Raw genomic sequence first — 17,812 nt, forward strand, 5'->3', positions numbered from 1 at the left:
CCGGCAGCAAAATCAATGTAAGTCAATGGTGACGGATCCATTTAAAATTTTTTTGGGGGGGAATCCGGAGGTCTCTCCTACACTCACCGCTCCCTGGCCTTCTCCGGGCCCCCGCTGCACTGTGACCTGACTGCGTACAGTGTCAGGTTATAGAGCGCGCCCCACGTCCTACCGCTGTACGCATACACATAACGCTGTCAGTGTAATTCGGTAGATTCCAGGTCTCTGTGTCGCACAGCATTATAAATCAGTATAAGGCCTCTTTCACACGGCCATTGTGGGTCCGTTCTGTGCATTGGGGTCTGCAATGTGCGGTCCCCAATGCACGGACAACATCCATGCGGCGGCCGGGACGGATAGAGACCCATTTAACTTGAACGGGTCCGTGATCCGTCCGCACTGCAAAAATATAGAACAAGTTCTATTTTTTTGCGGTGCGGAGGCACGGACAGAAACACCACGGAAGCACCCCGTAGTGCTTCCGTGGGGTTCCGATCCGTGCTTCCGTTCCACATCTCCGTGATTGCGGACCATTCAAGTGAATAAGTCCACATCCGTGATGCGGAGTGCACACGGGCCGGTCCGCAATACGGCCACAGGCACACAACGTTCGTGTGCAAGAGGAGCGGAGGTCAGAACAGGACCTCACACTGACACATGCTGCACGTTTATTGCATTGGCCTTGCTCTGTGTCTGGCCTTAGGGTACCTGACCACAAGTGCAGAAAAATCCTGCACAGATTTTGGTGTGACTTGTGGATTTTGTTGGGGATTCCAAACAGTTTCACCCCTGATCTCACCCCTGCATTGCAAATAGTGTAATCTACACAAAAAATCTACACAAACATTTGACATGCTGCGGGTTTCTAAATCCACATGACCATAGTTGCCAACTGTCTCGAATTTGTCCAGACTGTCCCTGATTTTCAGAGACAGTCCTGGCAAATTCATGCTGTTTCGGGTTGAAAATGAAGGGGTTAACACAAACAACGCTCATAAGTGGTTGTTCCCAGGTGGTGGGGTTTATATGCCTCGTTTTTACCAACCAAAACGTTGGTAAGTATGGCAGGCAGTGTTCCCTCTAAGCCTTGGCAGCTGCTGAGCGGGGTCGGCTCAGAGCTGGGCACAGCGCCATCAAAGGTGGGCGATAAGAAAACCTAAGATAATTGTCATATCAAAGAGCATAACCCCTGCACCATCCCGTACAATACAGTATAATCTCTGCACCATGCTGTATAATATACATTATAATCCCTGCACCATGCTGTATAATATACAATATAATCCCTGCACCATGCCGTACAATACATTATAACCCCTGCACCATGCTGTACAATATATAACATAACCCCACATTGTAGGTGCTATACTGTATATTGAACGGCATGGTGTATGGATTATAATGTATATTGTATAGCGTGGTGCAGGGATTATAATGTATATTATACAGCATGGTGCAGGGATTATAATGTATATTATACAGCATGGTGCAGGGATTATAATGTATATTATACAGCATGGTGCAGGGATTATAATGTATACTGTACAGCAAATGTATGGAGGTTACACCATGCCGGACAATATAACCCCTGCGCCATGCTGTACAATAAACAGTATAACCCCTACACAGTGTAGAGGTATACTGTATATTGTGGGGCACAGTGTAGAGGTATACTGTATATTGTGGGGCACAGTGTAGAGGTATAATGTATACTGTGGGGCACAGTGTAGAGGTATACTGTATATTGTGGGGCACAGTGTAGAGGTATAATGTATACTGTGGGGCACAGTGTAGAGGTATACTGTATATTGTGTGGCACAGTGTAGAGGTATACTGTATATTGTGGGGCACAGTGTAGAGGTATACTGTATATTGTGTGGCACAGTGTAGAGGTATACTGTATATTGTGGGGCACAGTGTAGAGGTATACTGTATATTGTGGGGCACAGTGTATGCTATATGTGCATAACATAAACATATTCCACATGAAAACTTACAATTACTTTGCTTGGCCCTTGGGGATCTCGGACACCACTTCCACACTTTGGCCGGGGGGCTAGGTCTAAGATGCCGTCCCCTCCTCTTTTTCCCTCTTTTGCCGCACTGCACATGTTCTCCTCTTCCAGTAGCAGCAGTGCATGAGGAAGGAGGCGGGGCCATCTTGGAGCGCCGCACAGGAACGTCCTGACACTGGATAGTGTCAGGAGGACGTTAAGGGCACTGTGGGCAGTATGGTGGGTGCCTGTTTCGAGTTCTAGGGCCACCCACTACAGCAATGCACATAGTGAAAACTGTGTGCATTGCCAGGGTTGGCTTCCCCGGAGTATGGAACAGGCATACACCATTACATAAAGTCCGGGCTGCGGCGTTGAGCGGGCCTGCAGAGGTCCTGAGCGGAGGCATAAAGGAAGCTGCACGTCTGCTCAGTTTACAGGTAACACTGTGGGCAGGTCAGTTTCCAGATAGAAAGAAAAAGCTAAGTGTACATGAGATTTATCTAATCTCCTTCACGTTGCTGATTCTGTATTACTCTCCATTTCATCCACACGAAGATCGGCAACGTATGCAGTTGTGCACAGGATCAGTGGACATGGCTTTGTCATATGCATGAGGCCTTAAAGGCTATGTACAGCTTGGAGGAAATTTTTGTTTAGGATTGCATTTTACTCAATTTTGGCTAAAAATCATATTTTCAATTGGCCTTTATTAAAAATATTGAGCTGTTCTGTCACAAAAGGTTAACTGGTTTTTCTAACTGTGTGACTGATACTTTCTCTTTCACTTTGTGCCGGTCATCTAATAAACCTTATCGCTAAATTACTAAAAGGTCATAAGCACTTATTTAAGCCACATTCTTATCAGTGAGATAAGAATTGAGCTATAATGAGTGTTTATAATGTCAGAGATCAGAGATAAGGAGCCGTCAGCTGAGCTGCCTGATGGAACAGAATGAAAATTCAGAGTCTGCTATTAGAGAAACTCAAGGCTGCACAGAGACAGGGGTTCAAAATTTTTAATAAAGACCAATTGAAGAAATGATTTTTGGTTCAAAATGAGTACAATGCAATAATAAATAAATAAAAAAATGCCCCCAAAGGTGTACATAGGCTTTAAAGGACATCTGTCAGCAGATTTGTACCTATGACACTGGCTGACCTGTTACATGTGCACTTGGCCAGGCATCTTTGTTGGTCCCATGTTCATATGTGCCCGCATTGCTGAGAAATATTATGTTTTAATATATGCAAATGAGCCTCTAGGAGCAACGGGGGCGTTACCGTTACTCCTAGAGGATCTGCTCTCTGCAACTGTTGCACCCTCTGCACTTTAACAGGGCCAGACAAGCGTGAGGACGTTTTCACTGCCTGGCCCTGTCAATCAAAGTGCAGAGGGTAGAACAGTTGCAGAGAGAGCAGAGCCTCTCGGTGCAACGACAACGCCCCCGTTGCTCCTAGAGGCTCATTTACATTCATTATAACATCATTTTTCTCAGCAATGCGGGCACATCTGAACATGGAACCAACACAGAGGCCTTTAGCTGCCAAGCGCACATGTAAGGCTGGATTCACATCACGTTTTTCCCATTCGTTTAACGTGTACAAAAAAAGTATACGTTAAACGGATGCCTCAGACTGATGCCATATAGTGGCACCCTTCACCACAGAGTTCCAAAAAAAAAAAAAATGATACTTTTTTTTTTTACCATTGTAAAAAAAAATAGGATAAAAGGATACTTTTTTTTTTTTTTTTTTTTTTTTACTGGATCGTTCAGGATACAGGAACGTGGTGTTCTGCGTTTTTATATCCTTTTTTTTTTTTTTTTCTAAATTATACATCAAACGGAGGCATAAAACGTGATGTGAACCTACCCTAACAGGTCAGCCAGTTTCATAGGTACAGATCTGCTGACCCTTTAAGCTAATGTCCTAATTCTGGTGGTTTCCTGTTACGACAGAGCATTGCAGCGGGAGACGACAGAGCCCGTTCACACAGTGATCTGGTCCTACACATACTGTATGTTCCAAAGAAAAAAAAAGTATATTCAACTGTCTGTTAATTACATGAATGGCATATGGTTCTATATGTCCGCCATAGTCCTAGCATGGCACGCTCCATTATTCCATATACCAAAGAAGGAAAGAATACACGTTTTTACCAGTTTAATAAAAGGACACATCTGGTAATATATTTGGCACATAGCATACATTTTTTTTTCTATCCTGACCTATCCTTTTGAGCCAATAATAGGTTTTACACTGTTAGTTAAGCTGCTGAATGACATGTGACAGCGGATTGGAGCTAAATCATTGCCAAGGTCACCCTACGGCAACTATGTGCTGTATATGAATGGAGAACATGACATAAAATAGCTCAAAGTTAGTATAATTCTGGTAAGGCCTCATGCACACGACCGTTTTTTTTTTGAGGTCCGCAAAACGGATTTCCGTTGTTCCGTGATCTGTGACCGTTTTTTTTTTCCGTGGGTCTTCCTTGATTTTTGGAGGATCCACGGACATGAAAAGTGAAAAAAAAAACTAAGTCAAGTTTGCATTGAAAATGATAGGAAAAACGGACATGGATATCTATCTTGTGTGCATCCGTGATTTTTCACGGACCCATTGACTTGAATGGGTCCGTGAACCGTTGTCCGTGAAAAAAATAGGACAGGTCATATTTTTTTCACGGACTGGAAAAACGGATCACGGACGCGGAAGCCAAACGGTGCATTTTCCGATTTTTCCACGGACCCATTGAAAGTCAATGGGTCCGCAAAAAAAAAACCGGAACAACGGCCGCGGATGCACACAACGGTCGTGTGCATGAGGCCTTAAGCAAATATACTTTCAGTTCCTTGCGGTTTTCAAGATATCAATAGAGGAACCTCCATTATCTACTACAGATACAGATCTGTCCTGGTTATGTGATGGACACACAAACTTGTTTCAGCTCGCACATATGTATGTATCACAGTAGGGGACTACAAGCCCAGAATGCTAAAGAGGACCTGTCACCTCTCCTGTTGTGTGTTTTAATAAATAGGGATATTTCCTCATAATATGACAATTCTGCAGCATCCTTTCTAAGAATTCTTGTGCCGTTCCTCTGTTATTCCTACTGCAAATTTATGAATACATTGCCAACTGTGGTGTGTGTGGAGGGGGATCACCGCACGATCTCGCACTGTCCAACCAATGCTGCCAGTGTCAGACTGTGGCAAGGCATATGGTAACACCCAGTCGGCAATTCATTCATAGATTTCTAGAGGGATGGCACAGCATAGAGCTATAAGAAAATATGCTCTAGAAATGTTCTTTTATGAGAATATGAATATTTACTAAAACGGACATATCAGGAGAGATGATCAGTCCTCTTTAAATGGCCAAGAGATGTGTTGCCAAATTTTCTTTCCATATAGCAATGCACAGGATCTCATGGTAGTGCAGGCAGGAATATGGAGCTCGGGTCCTGAGAAATGCATCTTAGTAAGGCCGTTGTTCTGGTCCGCATCCTAGCCGCGGTTTTTGCGGCTCGGGTGCGGGCCCATTCACCTCAATGGGGCCGCAAAAGATGCAGACAGCACTCCATGTGCTGTCCGCATCCGTTGCTCCGTTCCGTGGCCCCACAAAAAAAATATAGCATGTCCTTTTCTTGTCCGTTTTGCGGACAAGAATAGGCATTTCTACAATGGGCCGTCTGGTCCGTTCCACAAATTGCGGAAGGCACACGGACGGCTTCCGTGTTTTGCGGATCACAAAAAAAAATAACGGTCATGTGCATGAGGCCCAACATGAATATAGACAGGTACACTGCATTTGGAATAATCCAGAGATGTTTAGTCTGTATCATCCACATATTCCTTTATTATGCTCATTAAAATATAAAAATATGAGAATAAAAATGTGACTTAAAATACAAAAAATACCAATACCCCTCTATTTGTCATATATGGGAAATAGTCCCTGTCCCCTATATATGCCCCTTCTGATCCAATTGAATGCTGGATTAATATTTAGCTGATATTATAGTTCAAAAAATGTTCAGGATTGGATCATCAATACGGTTACATTGTCTTTCTTTCTTAAAAAACGCTGTACAGCGTATCCGCAATATGCCGGCGTTTACGTTGTTATATGGATATACAATTCACCTATGGTTTCCCTTGTATTGGTTTTCTGAGTCTCCTTTATATAAATAGCAGTATACATTCAGCAATGGTCAGGAGTCTATATTCGCTGTTAAAAATATATTGTACTGCTCTCCACCGTGGCGTCCCACGTGGTAGCTGTAGCGCTCACCTCGGATTTAGCGTCTCTGCCCCCCATGCGGCTATGTACTATGGTTTGATAGACACTCATGTGGTAGGGCGCACTTTACCTCAACCGCCCGGACTTTTCTAGGGTATCTCACATGCTCTCTCTATCTCCAGTGCGGGCAGTAATACCTGTACTGTAGTTGCTGAATTCCGGCGTCCACGTGGTTGAGCGCGCAATGCCTCCGCTGCCCGAACCTTCGCAAGGTAAATCACGTGGTATCTGTGGAGCGCTCCACACTTCATCTGTATGTATTCCTTAGACCTCTTGCACACGAACATATTTTCTTTCCGTGTCCGTTCAGTTTTTTTTGCGGACTGTATGCAAAACCATTCACTTCAATGGGTCCGCAAAAAAAACCCAAAACTGAAGTTACTGTCCATATTTCCGTTTTGCAAAAAAATATAACATGTCCTATTATTGTCCACATTAGGGGCAAGGATAGGACTGTTCTATGAAGTGCCAGCTGTTCCATTCCGCAAAATACGAAATGCACACGGATGTCATCCGTATTTTTTGCGGACCGCAAAATACATATGGTCGTGTGCAAGAGGCCTTAATCAGGATATTTCCTCAATAGGTCAAGTGGGTTATTTTAGTGGGTCTTGGATTTTACATTGCCAGTAATATCAGATGCGTTTCGGAGTAATCCAGAAAGAAAGACAATGTAACCGTATTGATGACCCAATCCTGAACATTTTTTGAACTATAATATCAGCTAAATATTAATCCAGCATTCAATTGGATCAGAAGGGGCATATATAGGGGAAAGGGACTATTTCCCATATATGACAAATAGAGGGATATTGGTATTTTTAGTATTTTTATTCTCATATTTTCCAATGTTGTGGGGGGGGGACATACTTTACTATAAAAAAAAATGCTAGGCCTGCAAAAAATTCCCCTTGTGCTAAAACACCCAAAAAAAAACACAAAAACAAACAAAAAAAATGTACAAAGATTGCTTATCAAAAATTGCATGTGCATTGTGTATTGCCATCTTTTAATGATGTTTTTTTTTTTTTTTTTTTTTTTAGTAATGCTTTTTTTTTTCACCATACAGCTCAAAGTGACATTACAGGGGGTACAAGGACATACTTTACTATATAAAAAAAAGAAAAAATACTAGGCCTGCAAAAAATTCCATTACAAAACACAAGGGGCTAAAACATCTAAAAAACAAACAAACAATACAAACATTTCTGATCAAGTCAAGTCAAAACTGTGTAGGAACCCTAAATGATGCCGATCCCTAGGTGGCTACCAATACTTTTATTTGCTAGGTATCAGTCTGCCATCAGTATGATGCCAGTTCTAGAACTGTAAAAGGACTACAAGCAAGAAGGTTGCAGATATCAAATTCCTCCTTCTGCAGATCCTGTAGCAGCTGTTGCTACACTTGCGCTTTCAATATCCATAAGTAGATGACTTTATGTATTTGCGATATTGTGTTAATAAGTACATGCTATCCTTTCATTTATGTTAGATTTGTTTTACATGGACGTGTATGGTGCATCTCCTCTAATATCAATGTGTCTCTGTCTTTCCCACTGAATAACTATTTGCTTGGCTTATTGTAACCTTACAGACATGCCATGCAGGGGCCCTGCTCCAATATAAATCTGCACCGAGAGTGTAAGGTAATGTTACGTGTGGGTGTGAGAACTGAGATTCCCTGGCGTGAACCTTTTATGTTGTGGTTTTCTCTGTTTGCCTTTAACCCTTTTTGTCTCCCGAGTCCTTGTTCTCTGCACTGTTTGTTGGGTTTTTGATGGGGCTGCTTGTAAGAGAGTCCTGGACCCTACATGAAAATGCAGAGACCCACACAAAGTATTGTAGTGTAGCTGTGGTTACTGAGACAGTCCCTTGTTGTGAGCAGGTTAGGCATTTGACACAGTAAGGCCTCATGCCCACGCCCATTGTGTGTTTTGCTCTCCGCAAACCGAGAATCCGCAAAACACGGATGGCGTCCGTGTGCATTCCGAAATTTTGGTGAACGGCACGGACAGCCTTTAATATAACTGCCTATTCTTGTCCGCAAAGCGCGGACATGAATAGGACATGTTATGTTTTTTTCGCGGACCACGGAACGGAGCAACGGATGCGGACAACACACGGAGTGCTGTCCACCTCTTTTGCGGCCCCATTGAAGTGAATGGGTCCGCATCCGAGCCGCCAAAACTACGACTCGGATGCGGACCAAAACAACGGGCGTGTGCAGGAGGCCTAAGGGAACGAATCTGCCGAAATGACCAAAGAACATGGGCCAGTGATGTGGTGGTCAAGAGTGGGCCTATATAGACCCAGAGCAGCATGGGTTGAGCGAATTCCTTTGAGGAGCCATAGCCTCAGAGGGAGAGAAAGACTGTATCGGGTGTCCACCAGATGGAGTGGACCCAGAGTGAGTACACAAGGAAAGCACAGGTGAGATACAAGAGCCCAAAGCGGGTGAGCAAAGAGTCACCCCACTTGAGCGAAAGGGAGAGAGCCAAGTTGTTGAGAAGCCACCACAACCAACTGGTTGCCATCTTTGGGACTCACACTGACGCACGTTGTATAGATTACTGGGGTAGTTTATCAAACTGGTGTAAAGTAGAATTGGCTTAGTTGCCCTTAGCAACCAATCAGATTCCACCTTTGATTTTTAACAGCTTCTTTGGAAATTTAAAGGTTGAATCTGATTGGTTGCTATGGGCAACTAAGCCAGTTCTACTTTACACCAGTTTGATAAATGACCCCATACATCATTCAAAGAGGTTGTCCCATCTCACCATTTTGATGGTGAGATGAGATTAAGTGCCAGCACCAGGCGGCTGGGCTCACGGAAATTGCTGAGCTGTTATTGTAGATCCAAACTGTATTGGATGGGAGCTACGTAAACAACATAGCAGTACAAATTACACTAGCTTCGTAACGCCATGTGATACACTCTTTCCATAGCTCCCAATCACTGCAATGGGAGGTATGGAAACAGTGGAGTGCTGACCCGCTCTGCAGTTTCTGTAAGCCCAGCCACCTAGGGCCGGCGCTTAGTCAAGTCTCGCCAAGAATACGGCATGGTGGGACAACCTCTTTAATTATTGATCCTTTCTGTTCAGGAGGCGTACTATCTCTCATTGAAGAGACTCAGCACCCTAAAGAGACTTATTTTCAAGCAATGCTCCATGGGAAAAAAAAGTATGCAAATAAGCTTCCATCAGCCATACCAGAGACCCATCTGTAGACAGCACTGTTTCATGGTTCTTGCTCATTCAGCCAGATGGCACCCTGTTCTTTACTGATGAGGGAGAGGACCTTCAAGCAGTACTGTCTACAGATATGCTCCATTCTGGGGAAAGCCTCAAGTCAGGGGCATAGCTACCATGGAAGCAAGGGAAGCAGCTGCTACGGGGTCCAAACTCGGGTAGGGGCCCGGGAGGAGGACAAACGGATTTATTTTCAGGGGCCATGGAGTAAAGTTCTTCTATTCCTAGCATTGGTATTACTCACCGCTCCCTGTTCTTCTCCAGGCGCCTGGTAGCGCACAGCTTCAGGATGGGACGTACAGTAGTGTGTGTAGGAGCACACTATGACCTGACGTCAGGTCACAATGTAGTGCATGCCTAGACGTGCTGCGCGAGGAATGGAGGCACCTGCAGGAGGAGAAGAGAGGTGAGTAATCTTTTGTTTTTGTCCATCTGAGGTCTGCATTAAGGGGACCGGGGGAGGGGGCCCATTCAAAAATTTGTTGCAGGGCCCAGTCAGTTCTAGTTAGGCCACTGCCTCTAATAAAGCTTCCTCGTTCACAATCTTGTGACTTTTCTACCCTGTGGACTAATCCTCGGTTACAGTTTTGCAAAGCACATGAATATTTTGCAACATGTTAGGGTACTTTCACCTACTTTTCACACTAGCGTTATTCTTTTCCGGTATTGAAACCCGGTAATGGGTCTCAATACAGGGGAAAAAAAGCATCAGTTTTGTTCTAATGCATTCTAACGGATCCGGGGAAAAAAGATATCGATTTGCATACAGTTTGCCGGATTCTAACAACGCTAGTGTGAAAGTAGCCTTAGTCCTTTATCACAAGAGAGTTGAGGAAGTTCTTTATTGCATTTTTAAAAATGTTGTAAGTACTTTTCATAACCTTGAAAGCTTGTGTGACTACGTGATCATGCAAATAATTGCAGATTGTACTGAAATGTACGGTACAACTACAGTGCATATGAATACGGTTTAACCAGTTAAACCACATGCAGTAGAAACAAACTGTGCGTACTCCATCTGTCTTGGATTTTTTGTTACATTTGCTGTGGATGTCAAGAATTTCTACGCCATGAGCCAAATTCTGCAGAAATGTCATTTTTTACTGTAGGTCAGTTTGCAGGGGATAAAATCTTATGGTTTACGAGAACTTCATCTGGGGACAGTTTAGCTTCGCTTGACTTTTTAAGTCTATTTTTGCATTACTTCCTTTTTTTGGTGAACAAGTGAAACTTTTACATTGTTGTGATTGTTCATTTTCTACTCTGTGCAAACGCTACAGTTTTTAAAAAAATACTCAGTGGGTTAGTTGTTTAGTAACTATTTTGGGAGGACAGGGTTAATGTATTGATGGTAGTATAAGGCTAAAGAAAGGGGTAAGGGCTCATGCACACTACCGTATGTATTTTGCGGTCCACAAAACACGGATCTGCAAAAAATACAGATGATGTGCGTGTGCATTCCGTATTTTGTGGCACAGGACAGCTGGCCCCTAATAGAACAGTCCTATGCTTGTCCGTAATGTTTTTTTTTTTGTGGAGCGGACATACGAACATACAGAAATAGAATGCACGCGGAGTAACTTCCGTTTTTTGAGCAGACCCGCATACGGTCCGCAAAAAAACGGAACAGACACGGAAAGAAAATACGGTCGTGTGCATGAGCCCTAAAGGAGAGGAAATTGAATGCTCAGCCTGAAGGTAGAGATTTTGATACAAAGGCTGAGAATGAAAAGACATCGGGGGTTATTTACAAAGATTGGCGTTTTACGCCGGTCTTTGATTCCCCCTTGCGCTGCCGGAGGAGGCACATAATTCATCTTAGGCAGTCCGCGCGCTTAGAGTGAAAATCGACTGTACTCCCTGAGCAGAGTAGATATTCAGCATCTTTTACACCTAAAACTGGCTTAAATGTAAGTGAATGTGCCGGGTGGCGAGGATGCTGTACAAAAAGCCATGTGCGACAAAATATTGGCAAACATGCATTAAAAAGTCACAAAACAGAGTTTTGCGTTAGTAACTGAACACCATCATCTCTAGTATATATTTTCCACATTTCCTTCTGTACAGATGTTTAGTAAATATTCCCCCAGTAACTGTACTGGAAATTCTGCATTGTGCAGTTCCTATTTTATTCCTCCTGGAAATGAATGTGTGTTCCTGCATAGTCTAACATTGTCAGCACTGAATAAAGGAGTCACCTGGGGGAGGGGAGCTGACTGCCAGAACCCCCACCGATTAGCCCCGCTCTCTTCAGTGTAATTACAACTCTTCATCCCATTCAAGCAAACGAGAGAGGAAGCTGTAATTACCCTGCACGGCGGATACAGTCTAGACCAGAGGTGGGCAAACTTTTTGACTCGTGGGCCACAATGGGTTCATACAGTATACTGGACCAAGAGTAGTTGGATGGGGCGTTTGTGTGAATTTTAATATAAATTAAATTTAAATTTCGTAACATTAATGGTTTAGTTTAATTCAAGGTAGAAAAGCATAAAAAGAGTTATTGTACAAAACTTTTATGCAATGTATTTCTTTCATAACATAGTATGTATAACTCACCTTCAATTTCTGTGGGAACAGTGTTATTGGTCTCCCTTTTTTGCTAAGACATCAAAGTCTGGAATTAGCTTTGTTGTTGCAATTCGCAGAATAGATACTGTGCCAGTATATAGGGCCCCCATAGTGCCCCCCCATAATGTGCCAGTATATAGAGCCCCCCCATAATGTGCCAGTATATAGGGCCCCCATAGTGCTTCTCCTCTTCTCCATAGTGGCCCCCCATAGTGCTTCCCCTCTTCTCCATAGTACCAATCCATATTGTGCCAGTATATAGGGCCCCCATAGTGCCCCCCCATATTATGCCAGTATATAGGGCCCCCATAGTGCTTACCCTCTTCTCCATAGTACCAATCCATATTGTGCCAGTATATAGGGCCCCCACCCCCCTTCTTGCCACAGTGTACTATAAATAATAAAAATAAACACATATACTTACCTTATGCTGCTGTCAGTGATGCGATGCAGGCCTCTTCTGGCCTATGTCCCGCTCTGTACGGCTCAGGCGGCACGATGACGTCATCGCGCCGCCTGAATCGGCCTCTGATAGGCTACAGGCCTAGTGCTCCTCCACACCATTCATCTGTATCGCTGTCCTGAGGACGTCGATACAGATGAATATGGAGATGAGCGCTTCCACAATGGAAGCGCTCACCTCCACTCCTGCTGCCCCCGGACAGCTCTGCGGGCCGGATAAAAAGGTCCGCCGGGCCGTATACTGCCCGCGGGTCGTAGTTTGCCCATCACTGGTCTAGACAGTGTGCATGTGAACAATGAGCAGGATGCGGCACTTGCACAAGCACCATGGCCTCTTCGAAGAGCTGATCACCGGAAGTGACATGTGTCAGACTCCCCAATAATCCAGGCATGCTCAACCTGCGGCCCTCCAGCTGCCTATGTAGTGTCCCACCAGCTGTTGCAAAACTACAACTCTCCGCATTCTCGGACAGCCTACAGCTATCAACCTACAGCAGGGCATTGTGGGAGTTGTAGTTTTACAACAGTTGGAGGGCCACAGGTTGAGCATCCCTGCTCTAATCAGTCAAGATGTAGACAGACATCCAAAAAGTTTGGTGTCAAGGGTAACCTAATTCACTGCCTGGTATAGGTAACCTAACCAGTTGATTTCCCCGTGTATACATGCTCAGCGATTAAATGACAAGACGCTCATTCATTGATCACATTTGCTATGCAGACTTAAAATCATTGTTTTTCAGTGCAGTACCCGAGACCTGGGGGTACAGAGCTAACCATCCTGTTCCTCCCCTCTTGGTAGGAATAAGCTGGTCCTGCTTCTTGCCAGGAGGGGGGAGTTCCAGTCCAGAGAGAGAAGGGAGAGGAAGCACATGTTAGAGCTCCTACCCCTGGGAAACAGATATTTGAGACTAACAGTCCAGAGAAATCAGAAAAACACAGCTTCAAGAAAGCATCAGTATGACAAGACATCAGAGTGATCAGCAAAATACGGTTTTACAGACACTGCTGCAAGGTGAGGGACTATGGCTCAGACACCCACCACCTAAACCACCACTTGGCCAGACTTACTTCAAGCCTGTACCACAGTGGGAGACCTCTTGTCACAAGTGCCTCCCAGTGCCAACCAATTGCCATCCAACCTGCCATCATACCACCTCAACTGGTGCCGGAATCTGCACTATATATTTAAGGGCTCGTGTACACGACTGTATTCCCCCCCCCCCCCCCATCCATTACATTTGTTTTGCGGACCGTATGCAAAACCATTCATTTCAATGGGTCCGCAGAAAACGGACTCCATGTGCATTCCGTTTGCATATGTCCGTATGTCCGTTCCGCAAAAAAATAAAACGTCTACTATTCTTGTTCGTTTTGCGGACAAGGACAGGCATTATTACAATGGATCTGCAAAAAAAAAAACAGATGCAATACGGATGTAATCCGTTATTTTTTGCGGACCGCAAAATACATAGTCGTGTGAATGTAGCCTAATACTGCTGGATGTTCCGCAAGTTATATGTTTACTTCTGGCCTGATTCTTCCAACCAGCTTTCCATTGCACCTATCCCCAGGGAGCAACGAGAAAGTACCTTGTGACATAACATCTAATCAGGGCCACTGTCACTCCCATCCTCTGCACCGGTTCCTCGGGGGCTCGCTGCATCAGCGGCACATTTCCTCATATAAACAAGGACCTGCTGCTGACAATAATACAAACTGTATGGGGACCAACGATCGCACATTTGAACCTACAGTTGGTGATCGCACCGTGTACGTGGAAGATAATGACTTGCTATATCGTTGAACGCCCATTTTTATGGATAGAATATCTGGGTGGCTTAAAAGGAGTTAATTGGCAGGATTTGGAGTCCATTGTTGGAGAAGGGTGTTTTCGTTGGTGGATCCTGCTTGTATAAATGTCAGGTGTAACACTTCTTGTAAAATGTGGCATAGTTCTGTACACTGGGGCTGTTTGCTTTGACCTCAGGCTTCATGAACACAGCAGAGTCCCTGCAGCTCGGAGGCTTCAGAAGTGTAGGTGCAGTGCGCCAGTCCTGCAGGGGGAGCGAATATGAGGTCACAGGGGTGGTTAACAAACCGAGGGTTGCTCTTGGTACTCACAGTTTTTATTTCCCCTCGCAGGCGTACAGCAGTGATGGAGAGGCTGGCACAAGAATCCTCTGGGGCACTCTCTGTGTATAGGGACCAGGCCAGGTGGTAGGTGAGGTGCCCTGGGTGTTGGAAGTTTAATGTGTCGGTGGCAAGATTCCTTATAGTTCGTGACGCCAGTGCCGGTAACGGTGGCACACCGATTTGTTGTAGGAATAATTGAGGTACACAAAGTTGCAGTGAACCATAACCTATTTTTACTGAACAGTTCAACTATTTACAGGTTTCAGTTAGTTCCACATGTACAATGTTGGTCCCAGGCAGGCTTCACATAAATGGCAGGCAAAGTCTTTGCAAGATACTCAGAGGGAATAACACTTACAGATCAGGCTGTATTTTCCTCAGATCCTGTCTGGCTTTCTCCAAGGCCCATATGCCCTATAGCTGGCTTTATCCTTGGGTAGGGAAAACTTCCTCTGATATAAATCCTCTTGCTGTAAATATCCTTCTGCCCTTCAGCTTTCTACTTAGCTGGATAAAAGTGGCTCTGCACTGTCCTTTTCAAGGTGCTAGATATCTTCAGGAGGCAACTTCTTCTCTTGGGTTAACTTCTGAGCTTTTCTTACTCAGGAAACTCAGGCAGGCTAGACTGAGCTACTTGGCCTCCTGGACTGGACTGAACTACCCTTTCCTGTCTGGGCCTAACTATATATATTAGGGGGTTCCCTAGCTCCCCCTACAGCTTGGGAGGAGAAACTACACCCCTAGCAGGCCTGGTACAGGAGATAATCATGAAATTATACATTACAATGCAATATAAAATACAATAGCAATTTCCCACAGGAGGTGGGGCAACATGACCCTTAGTAGTGCCCATCCTTACGTAGTGGGACACTACATAGGCACTGTGCATGGTACCTCCATATGGTGTCATGCTATGAAGCTATTCTCCAATAAAAGCAATGCTTGTAGGGGAAACTAACTCTGCAACACACCATGCAATGCAATTTGGAATGTTTTTTCTTTTCAGTGTGCCCCTAGGGCCCCATAAGTCTATAGGTGTCATGACTCCATGCAACTTTTCCCGTGACCTTGTGTGCATTAGGTGTTTTTGCTAAAATGTAGTACGTTCATTTTTAAGTATGTCTTGATGTCATTTTTTAACAGGTTGGAATGGTATTGCAACAGCGGACCCCCTTACTGCCACGGCAAAAATCCTTTATTCCACCACAGATTCCAAACCCTTTCATCCATGAAATCAATGTGACTCTTGGCGACAAGATACGAGTAAGAACATATCTTCTACATCAACCTTACGGTGGAGTTTGTCCATCATCATAAGGTCTACTATTGATTAAAGAAGAACTCCCGCAAAATTTGTATTCTCTGACCTGTTAGAAAGGTAGATGATGTAAACCGTAGTGAATGTAATTTTCTTACCAGTGACTGTATTTGTGAGCTATCTACTCTCTTCTGATCCTCAGCTGTGTCATGTGACCAGCACTCTGCCTTTTCAAATAACACAGCATCTTATGTGTGGACAGGAGGTCAGTTACTCTATGTATTTCTATGGGAGCCTAAATGTCAATCTCATAGGAATGAATAGAGAAGTAACTGACTTCCTGTCCTGTGTCAGTTGGAGATCAGAGTGCTGGTCACATGACACAGCTGAGGATCAGAAGGGAGGTTATAACTCACAAAAACAGTCACTAGTAAGAAGATTACCTTCACTACAGTTTAGATCATGTACCTTTCTAACAGGTCGGAGAATATTTTTTTTTAATGGGAGTGCTACTTTAAGGGTACTTTCACACTTGTGTTAAAGCTTTCCTGTATAGAGTTCCGTCCTAGGGGCTCAATACCGGAAAAAAAGCTTCAGTTTTATCCTAATGCATTCTGAATGGAGAGCAATCCGTTCAGTATGAATCAGGATGTCTTCAGTTCAGTCACTCTTACGGTATTTGGCCGGAGAAAATTCAGAAACACATTAATTTCCGTTGAAATGTATTAATGCTGGATCCGGTACTAAGTGTTCCGGAAAACCGGATCCGTTTTCCCGATCTGCGCATGGGCAAACCTTTAAAAATGAGAAAAAAATAAATACCGGATCCGTTTTTCCAGATGACACCGGAGAGACGGATCCGGTGTTTCAATGCATTGGTCAGTCGGATCCGCATCCGGATCCGGAAACAAATGCTATCCGTTTGCATACGGATTTCTGGATCCGGCAGGCAGTTCCGGCAACAGAACTGCCTGCCGGAATCCAACAACGCAAGTGTGAAAGTACCCTAATATTCTACAATTCTGCCGTTTTGTCTATTAGTAGGACTGATTTAAATTAGAGGAGTTGCCTTTGGGTTCAGGATTTTGATGGCCTATCCTCGAAGTAGGTCATCGATGTCAGATTAGGAGGGGTCTGACTCTCGACAACTCCATCGATCAGCTGGTTGAAGGGGATGTGGCATTTGTTTAAGGACTGCAGCCTCTTAATTCTTTACATGAGGGGGGAGATCTACCTACATGTCATCTACTTAGTAGGGGAGGTGCAAGATATAACAGCTTCACCCAATTCAGGTGAATAGGACAATGCTGACATACCCTACATGCTGCTACTAAGTAGTCAGACTGAGGTAAGCAGTGGAATGGCTGCAGCAGTCACACACGCACTGCAGGCTCTCCAAACAGCTGATCAGCTTAGAGTCAGAACCCCACCAATCTGATATAGAGGGCCTATGCCAAGAATGGGCCATCCATATCCTGAACCTTTAAACCCCTCTTTAAAGGGGTTATCCAACCCCAATAATGTCCCTCCCCCTAATGCCCAGGCCCCTCAACGGCGACCGTGCGGGCATCAGGAGCGACGCCGGTGCGGAGGAGCAGGGTAAGTATAACCTACAGGAGGGGCCTGGGCATTAAGGGGGACATTATAACCCCTTGGATAACCCCTTTGATATTAGATGCATTTAGTTTGTGAAATTAGCATTTTATGAGTAATAATTAAAATTTTTCACCTATACAGATCTCCAGTTTGGATGTACTTTGCTAGAAATTGTGTATCTCGTACAGCGAATATTAACCCCATTCGTTTTTTCTTATCTGAATAGATCCAAAATT

The 17,812-nt window shown here is 44.3% G+C and overlaps 1 protein-coding gene across 1 annotated transcript in view; it reads left to right on the forward strand.

Annotated features, from left to right (window-relative positions):
* Nucleotides 1–17,812, forward strand: part of LPCAT2 (lysophosphatidylcholine acyltransferase 2) — a 75,443-nt gene that overhangs the window by 4,895 nt on the left and 52,736 nt on the right. Inside the window, exon 2 of the mRNA XM_040409277.1 lies at nt 15,866–15,985. Within this exon, the coding sequence (XP_040265211.1) occupies nt 15,872–15,985 (114 nt within the window). The 5' untranslated portion in view covers nt 15,866–15,871. The remainder of the gene's footprint in view (nt 1–15,865; nt 15,986–17,812) is intronic.

Source organism: Bufo bufo, chromosome 10 (assembly GCF_905171765.1).
Source record: "Bufo bufo chromosome 10, aBufBuf1.1, whole genome shotgun sequence".
Taxonomy (NCBI): domain Eukaryota; kingdom Metazoa; phylum Chordata; class Amphibia; order Anura; family Bufonidae; genus Bufo; species Bufo bufo.